A 9,418-nucleotide genomic window follows, 5' to 3' on the forward strand; every position below is an offset into this window, starting at 1 on the left:
TGTAATTGTTAGGGTAGGGTGGAGAGTATTATCGGGGGTTGATGGGATCTGAATTATCGGGTGCAAATAAGACCCTACCCCATTCATAAGAGCCCATTGGATCAAATTGATCATAACCATCCATTTGTTAGGGTGGAGCTCGTATAAACCGTCCCAAAGTCTCTTTTTTTGAAAATACATGTGAATATCAGTATGAAAGATCCATAAATATTGGAGATAATTTTAATTTTTTTATGTATTATTGGAGATAATTTTAATTCTAATGTATATAAAAAAATTTTTAACCACAATAATTTTTTTATCTTTTAAATTTTTTTAACTCGAATATTACCCATAATTTTTTTATCCGTTAGGATTAGTGAAAGTAGAAGTGGAAATAAAACTAGTTTAGAAAACATTTTTATGAAATGATAAGGGCTTTTTAGTCAGAAATTGCTTTTTTTAATTTAAAAAAACTAGTAGGACCCATCTCAGTTTTAAAAAAATAAATTTTAATATTAAAAAACTAGTGGGACCTGCTGATTTTTAAAAAAAATAAAATTTTAATATTAAAAAACCAGTGGAACCCACAACTATTAAAAAAATTTAAACTTTAATATTAAAAAATAAAAATGCCTAATTTGGTAAATAATTCTAAAAATACCTATTTTAGTAATTAATTTAAAAAAAAGCAATATTTAAAAAAAAAAGCCGAATAGTGGCAGGAAGTACAGAGCTAATGCATTATGCACAGAGTTTGAAACTTCATTGTCAAAGGAAGACAGATGCTGCTGCCAATCTTTGCAATCAACTCACTTTTCTTTTGGCAAAAGCATCTTTATGACTCTCTATGCTTATCATCTATCTACTTACTTCACAAAGTGGCAGATAGAAAAGAGACACAAAACTTTTTGAAGGAGGATGAATAAACAACTCTAAAGATTAATAACATTACATGATGCAATTCTGTTCTAATTTTATACAGAGACATTCTAAAAATTAGGATCTCTGGTAATTAAGCTACAACTCAACTAAGTAAAAGAAACTACTTAGTTATGTAGTCATGAAATTAGAATTTACAAATGGCCTCTGAGCAGCAAGTTTCTGCCTATTTCCCTTTGGATTGCCGGAGAAACAGAGAACTAACAGTCAAAATACAGGAGAACGTTATTGGCAACTCAGCGTCGGACGTTTGCCCAATTCCTGATGTTGTTTTTCGGTTTTGTGAACGGCTGCCTGAAGTTATTGGCCTGCTTCGGTATGTCATGCAGTTCCATTACTTGAATGGTTCTTTGCTTCTTTGCTGCAAGAACAATAATACTACACCGATGAGTTGAAATTATGTGTATCTGCACGAAAACTAGAATGACATTAGAAAAAATAACATACCGTTTTCTGCTTCCTGGTACCTTTCGTGAAGTTTCCTCTTTGCAGCTTCTAGCTTCGCCTTATCCGAAACCTCTTCTGAATACTTGGATTTCTGATGAAAAGCTTTGGTTATTAGTCAATTTATAAACAATCTATAAGCAAATTTTACAGCTTGCAGAGACTCACATCTTGTAGAGTAGCAGAGGAAGGTTTCCTTTGAATCCCGGAAATGTCTTGTTGGCGGGACTTAAATTCACTGAATTGTTTCTTTTGCTCATAGCCTTGTTTTGATGGTCTTTCCGAATACAAATTATCTGCATAATCATTCCGGCTTTGCTTGTTCATTGTACCAGCTTCTTCTTGTTGTTTCAATTGCCTGCCAACTGGGTCTTGAATTTTTGCCTTCCCCTTATCTTCAGCAATAGGCAACTGATGAGGTGGCTGTTGTGGTTTCACTGGTTTCCGATTTTCCATATGCCTTCTCTCATAATCCTGTTTTGTACATTTCACATCGTACACGCCACTGTTTCTGCTGAGATCAACACCTTGGTCTTCGATATTTCTAATATCTGAAAAACAAAAAAGGGCAGAATTATAAAGATTAAGTACAAGAAGAAATGAAAAAAAAGAAAGGCAGAATTATAAGATTAAGTACAAGAAGAAATGGAAAGATGAAAGTTCACGTTGCAATACTCACTTCCATCTTCATCCATGCCATCGAAGAACTTCACGATATCACAAGACGTGAGACAAACAAAATTCAGTCAGTACATTTTCGATCTCAAATATCAAATTGATTACAATCCATTGCATGCCATCAGCCATCTACCTCTGAGAGCTGGATGTCAGCAGTCTGAGTTATGAATAGAGCTCCCTCGTCAAGAGGAGGAGAAGGGAGGCCTTCTTCCTCATCAGCAATAGGTAAATGGACAGACACTGGTGAATTATCTACAAATTGAAAATTTACAATCAATTAGATCTTAAGCTCAGATGCAATGAAGCAATTTATTTTTCTCGTCAACAATTACAGCATGTTCCTCACCAGCAATGGCGGCTGTGGCATTGACCCATTCATCAACCAAAACCTTCCAACCACTACAAAAGAAACAAAATAAATTCAAGAAAATCATTATGAGATTATTGAGAACAATTAATGTCACTAAAAATTGGTCTTGCTAATAATACAGAAAGAAAGCAGAAAAGTTCTAAGCTGTGACACAAGAAGAAAAATCACTCAGATGAACAAAGTCAATCTCTACAACAACTCTCAAGGAACCATTAATTAATATTAAAAAACTACTGAAGTATGCATTATATCAAGTTAGAAACAGAGTGATAACTACAATCTTTACAGAACAATTCCATTGCTAAAAAAAATTGCACCAAAGGTCATGCTAAAATATGATCGGAAACTTACTCGATGAGAGTTCGCACAAGATGGCGAATCTGCTTCGAGTTATGTTTCCTCAAACCATTAACAGCTCTTCCAATCTCAGTCTCCTAAATTTCCAAAACACACATAAATCAAACAAAATTTAAACCTAAACCAATGCACAGTTTCAAACTAGCAAAATTTCCAGGTAAATATTGCATCAACAGACCAAAGATGATACCTTGAGAGCTTCCACTGACAATCCCATCAACTCCAGCCTCCTCAAAGATTCAAACAGAACACTATCAGACTGCAAACCAAACAACAAAGAATCAAAACACAAACCCTAAATAAAAAACCAGAATTTCTTCACTGAATTCAATGCAGAAATAAAAAAAAATCAAACCTCATCTTTATTGCAAAGCACTTCCTTGATCCTAAGAACCTCTCTAACAATCAAAGACTCCTCCTCCATCTCCTCCGTCAGTGCCTCCGCCACATCATAACTACAATTGCTCGGCATTCCATCCACCTTGTTCTCCCTCATCTCACCATCACTGTGACCTCTCTTGCTCTTCATCTCATCCACCACCTCATCAACAGTCTTCTCAGACAGCACATCACCATCTCCACCGCGCTGGGCCAAGTGGCAAGTGAACAAAGTCTCCGCAATCTCGTCACGCCTCAATTGGAACACATTCGGATAGTCCAACACAGCGACGACGATCGATCGCTGAACAACCTCAAAGATATCAACGCCGGAGCTCCGAAAGAAGCTCCTCCACCACTCCATCGTCCTCGGCTCACTCGCCATGCCTTCCCTTCACTCCAAGATAAGATTTTTAAGCCAGATTCAACAAAAAAGATGAGTTTTTGATCCTGAAATCCCAATCAAACAACCAAAAACCAAAGGTTTTCGATCTCTCCCTTCCGTTTTTTTCCCAACTTTGCTTCGAGAATTCCTTATCTTCCTCTCGGAAACTGAAAGGGACCAGCGTGAAAGAGAGATAATAATGGAATCCCACACGCCGGTTCCCTTCTAATCTCTCTATTTTTCTTTGTTTTTTTTTTTCCCCCTTTTTTTAATTAGAAAATTAAATAAAACAATTGGATGTTATATATTTAGGAGTACTATTTTATATTTCTTACAAATAATAATAATAATAATAATAATAATAATAATAATAAAATTAATAATAGGCATGGTCCATGGATAAGTTCGGTGGTTGAGACTTTGAGAGAGGGCCTTTGTTTGATTCTAACAGGTAGAATTTCTTTTTATTTTTTTATTTAATTATTTATTAATATTGAACTTTATTGTTTTTCTTTTTAGAAATTATTAAGTTATGGGTATTGATCTGATGGGGCAGGCATGATTGACGGTCTGGATTCGACAAAATCTCTTGGGGGGGATTTTGCGTGGATTCGATCACTGAAGTTAAATTAGTTCCCAGTTTGTGCTTTGTGTGATATCTTGTTTTGCTTTTGCATCTAACCGTCAATATTGTAGGGTCTGCTGACGCTATCACTTACGTCATCTCCCTCAAATGGACGGACAAGATTTCATCTTTCCCAATTCACTATTTCTTTTTTCTAGTAAAAATTACCAAAGTAAATCAATTATCAATGCTTTATTAATTTATGTTCTACTTTTTCAATTGTTGACTCGGTTCCCTTGACAAAACTGTGAACTTTTCCGTTAAATTATAAAATTAAAGTTTAGTTTAAAATCGGTAAATTTTAATGTATTTTTAATTTTCATCAATTTTATTTTTTAATAATTTATGAAACTTCCAAGCTTGCGGTTTCACGTGCTAAACTACCGGCCTGGTGACTGGTCAAGCGTGTTGGCGAGTCAAAGGAAGGGAACGCGTCTGACTGAATGGGAAACGAACCCTGATCAAATTGGGAAACGGGTTTCAAGTAACTAGTCTCTTAACCAATTTGGATCCGATAAAGATGATAAAAATTGGAGTTAAATGTAATTTTGAGAAATTAAGGGATTTATTGAGAAAAAAAAAACAAGAAATCTTAAACAGACAACGATGTTTTTGGCGGCATAGTAGCACGTGAAGCACGCCCGCGGTTTGCCGCTATGTTGAGATCGCCGTTCCTTGTCGTCTAATGTCGGACCACGTGGCACTCATCCTACCGTTCTTATTTACTTAAGAAACTCATCAAGAAATCCTAACTGTCCATCGTATAAACGTCCTTCACTGATGTCACGTGCCTATGTTTTGCAATGGAATGGTATCATATTTCATGATTATTTATTTTAATTAATTGAATTTACGAAAAGTTTAAGATGTACAAGTGTCTGATTTGTTCCACACGATTGACACGTGTGGAATATCGTAGGCCTTACCTCTTCATTCCGTATAAACTTTTTCATCCAATTTATGTAGTACTTGGCCCCACTTTTTACAAGGATGGGCTTTTAAATAAATTAATGAATAATCTTTGAATATATTTCGAAAAAATTGCATAACTTAAGCATGGGTTCCCTGTAGGGGTATGTTACTTCGACAGTGAATAGACTGACCAGAGTCGAATCCCTGGATTAGTAGTACTATTATAATATTGTATATATACTAAAAATATTGTATAAAATATTATAGCGGTATTGTTCATCTACTGTTCTTAAGTCCTTTGTGGGAGTATGTCGTTTCTCTCCCATCTAGGTTTGTAAGGCAGGAGGATTTATTAATTTGATTTAGTTTCTGAAATATCTTCTGTCCGTGCACATGGTAGAAATCTAATTGCCCCATGTAATATCTGACTGCGTTAATAAATCACTAGGAAATCGTTAAGCCACCGTAACTGGTGTACATCTGTATTTATTTGTCCCTTGACATCCCATTATAAGACAGCGCTTGTCGCTTTTGTAAAAAAAAAAAAACTTAAGCCAGCGACAGTTGGAGGAGCTCAAATTTGCAAATGCATAGTAATTTTTGTAAAAAGAAAATAATTTTATTTTTACAGAATTACATATTTATTCTTGAACATCGTTTTTATGGGATGCGTTTGTTTTTTTTATATAAAAATAATAAATGATCAAGAGCTGTCATGGAGAAGAGATGAATTTTTGACAAATAGGCAAATCAGCTCCCCATTTAAAGGATTACCAAAAAGACAGACAAATACGGAGGTGCACCAATTACAGTGACTTACTAATCTCCTAAGAAAATTCCCATGCCCTATAACCCTGGAGAGGTGAAACCACTATTTCTCCCACAGGGGACCCACACTCAGTGTGTGAATAGTACAAAAACAGTACTTGGCCCAGATATGTATAGTGCACAAACAGTACAAAAACAGTACTGTTAGGGGAGGGATTTGAACCGTTGCCCTTTCTCTTGCTCCCAAGTATTTTATCATTGGGCTATCCAATGGTATACCAGATGAATTTAAAGTAGGCTTCAAAAAGTAAGTTATTTGATTGAGATTAAAATGTTAAATTTTAATAATTATGATTAATGAATCTTTTTTGGTGGCAACCTAAAATAGTACCATATAACGTGTTTTATTATCACATAGAAAATGGACCACTAGATAGGACCAATTTGTACGTTTGTTTATTTGTCAATGTGCTGTTATCTTCTTTTATATAAAACGTGAAGGAAAGGAAACATCAAATTAATCACTCAAAGAAAAGAAAAGGGAGAAATGATGCATGTTGAATCATGAGTCTAGACATAAACGAGTGATACAACTTCAAGTGTGGATAATATTAAAAGTATTTTAGCCGCATTTTATGGTTTTAAATCATTAATATAAGACTTGGCATTTCTGTGTTAAACTTAATGGAAATCTAGACATTCTAACCAACAAGGGTGTACAATGAACAAGTATATGGTTGGAGTTCCTTTCTTTGTATTTGACAAATTTTTATTGACAAAATGAATAAACTATTTTAAAACATGCATAAATGCTGAGTTAATGTTTCAATCTTCCGGTCCTTTCATCTTCGTGAGGTGAGGTTTGACCTTATCCCTTCAGAAATATAACACAAACATTTTATATAGAGAACACAATACCAATAGGCTAAGAGATCATTGATTATAATAACAACACATATAATAATAGTGACGATTAAAATAAAATTTCGAAACTCTTTACAATAAACAAAAAAAAAATATCAGCTCTTTTAGATTGATTCTTCATCACGAGTTATAAAAAAGGTTATAAAATAAAATTGATCTATATTTTTCATTAAGTCAAACTATTGTTCTACCTTCCTCTCCTTAGTAAACTCATTATTTATAGTCAACCCTTAAAAAATTAAAACAAAAGAAATATATATTAATGTTTTATATATGCAAGGGGTCAACCACGTTAATGCACCATAATTTTTATAAGTTTTTTTATTTATAAAATGGTCATTTACTTAACATTTATCTCTATTCATAAAATCCCTAAATTATGAGAATATTCCCATCCATAAGTAAGCAAAATAACAACTTCAAAGAAATCATAAATATCACTATGTAGAAGATTTATACATATTCTCAATTTCAGCAAAATGTCGACATAAAAACAAGTAAACCAATCAAAAAGAAAACTAGCAACTAATAACATGAGATTGCTTCCCATAACTTATAGCATAATACTAAACACAAATACTATCTCTTCCCATTGAGTGCATGTTTTCAAAAAACTTCAGCCTTCATGTATGCTAGATATATTTCAAAGACTTAGAAAGATTAAGAGCCACTCTTTTCTTGATATATTTATGGGACAATATCACATTACTATCCCACATTAAAGAAAAGAAAACATGGAATTGGTTCCCATGATTTTGTGCATATAATTAAGCAACTAGGCACAAGTCTCCCAGTGAGTGCATGGTATTTAGAATGATTAAGTACCACACTTGTCTTGTTAAAGTTATAGGACCATATATAATTGAAAGAGAAAAAAAAAAAAAAAAACTCTTCTGTCAAGGAGGTCAGAACTAGCCTATGTTAACAAGATGCATATTATTCACAAGCTAATCAAGCAACCATATTATAGGTCAAGAACAAGAATATTTGTGCGCGCACTTTGTATTATGAACATATGTGTGATTTAGGACATGAAATGAAAACAAGAGGAGAACTTATATGTTTCTTCATTAGGGTGAGGATGTGTCTTGTTTGCTATAGAAATTTGAACTCTTGGCACTCAACTATTCTCTCTTCAATACAATTTTTCAATCCTATTAATTTCTTCCTCCTGAACCCAATTATTTTTCTATGAATCAATCAAATATGGTCTTGATGTTGCTAGCTGTCAGATAAACACCAATAATTCTGCTTTAAGTTGAACAAGTATTATAAATATTGTTGGTGAAGCAGATTCGCAGATTCTTGTTTTCAAACTCCTCTATTACATCTTTCCTCTTGTACGATCTCATAGAAGTGTATAAATACAAAGACTAAAAACCTTCAGCCTTCAGTATAGTAGCTCCTCAAGCAACATCAACTATTTTAAGGAGTTTTAGTAGTGATAAGCAGAATTGACCATATTTTCCAAATAATCTAACATGAAAATTAAAGTTAAGGTCTAAGTAATGGCCCTAAACAAATGGACAAGGAGAATTGGCGCCTTTTAAAACTTCTAAAATGCAAGGTTTGCAGAAACTATGAGCACAATTTGTACTGACAACGTTCTTATGCTTGCAATGGCACATTGCTTATTTGCTTATTAGCATGAGATATACAAACTCACCTTAGAATAGGTTACACCCCTTTTTGCTATTGTCACATAACACACTATTAATAATGATTAATAGTATAAAAAATGGGCCGCACATACTCATTCTAATGTACCACACCTTCAAGTTGGCCCAAATTAGTTTTTCCGCACAATTTGGACTCTAGAACTATCTAAAATCTCTTATAAGAAGTTTTACACCATACACCATCAACCATTTTAAAAATAAAAAATGAAAAACAAACAGAGTGTACATTCTGTCAATCTGGGCACACAACGCAAAGTAGCTAGTGTAGAAAAGGATGAAGACAAGAGAAGATGTACAGTAAAATATTTTTCCATACTCTTCCATTGATTGCCATGTCTTTAATATACAAAATACAGCCTAGAAATCTGTTCTGTTATAACTAACTTAGACTAATATAAAACAGAAAAACAAAAAGATAAAGTTGCAGCATAGGTCATGAGACAATCTTCATGTATTCTTATCAGCTAGTGCCACAACATGGAGGACTTGGGCTTGAGGAATCTAATTTTTGTTTAGACCTATGGCGCTCAAGTCCCAACACCATGGAGGCCAATGATAATCCACTATCCTTCTTTCTTTGCTTGATTTGAGTTCCATGATTCAATAATTTTCCACTTAGAGACAAATTGTAGTGATAGTAACCCATTCTACTCAAAGAGAAGTCAATTGAAGTTGCTTACAACCTCATTTTCTTAAGAGGAATAATATTAATATATCTGATGGATGACAATAAGGGATCTTCTTAAGCACTAACACTCTATTTTCTAAGGTTGTTCTGATATAATGGTATCTTACATAAATATATATGCTTCGTTATGTCATGATAAATAGGATTCATTGCTAGATATATAGCACTTTGATTATTAGAGTTTAAAGTCCCTTGTTTTTATTTCTAATTAAGTTCTTTTAAGAATGATATAGTCACACCATTCCTTTATTGGAAGAGCACACCAACTCTTACCTTTCTTTAGTAACTG

General features: G+C 33.7%; 1 protein-coding gene across 1 annotated transcript; it reads right to left on the minus strand.

The window, feature by feature from the left end:
- Positions 1–866: 866 nt before the first annotated feature.
- Positions 867–3,742, minus strand: LOC120265768 (probable mediator of RNA polymerase II transcription subunit 26b). The gene is made up of 9 exons (XM_039273731.1): positions 3,126–3,742; positions 2,961–3,029; positions 2,765–2,847; positions 2,390–2,442; positions 2,177–2,295; positions 2,045–2,072; positions 1,534–1,916; positions 1,369–1,459; positions 867–1,282 (listed from the first exon to the last, which is right to left on the minus strand). Exons 1-9 carry the CDS (start codon positions 3,531–3,533, stop codon positions 1,158–1,160), a joined length of 1,359 nt encoding a protein of 452 aa, XP_039129665.1. The 5' UTR covers positions 3,534–3,742; the 3' UTR covers positions 867–1,157.
- Between the last annotated feature and the right edge of the window lie 5,676 nt (positions 3,743–9,418).

The sequence above is a fragment of the Dioscorea cayenensis genome, chromosome 7 (genome assembly GCF_009730915.1).
Source record: "Dioscorea cayenensis subsp. rotundata cultivar TDr96_F1 chromosome 7, TDr96_F1_v2_PseudoChromosome.rev07_lg8_w22 25.fasta, whole genome shotgun sequence".
NCBI classification, from domain to species: Eukaryota; Viridiplantae; Streptophyta; class Magnoliopsida; order Dioscoreales; family Dioscoreaceae; genus Dioscorea; species Dioscorea cayenensis.

Coding starts and splice junctions, on each gene's coding strand:
- LOC120265768 (XM_039273731.1), bottom strand. CDS start 3,533: ATGGCGAGTGAGCCGAGGACGATGGAGTGGTGGAGGAGCTTCTTTCGG. Junction 2,848..2,960: donor TGTCAGTGGAAGCTCTCAAG/GTATCATCTTTG, acceptor TTGGAAATTTAG/GAGACTGAGATTGGAAGAGC. Junction 2,443..2,764: donor CTTGTGCGAACTCTCATCGA/GTAAGTTTCCGA, acceptor TTTCTTTTGTAG/TGGTTGGAAGGTTTTGGTTG.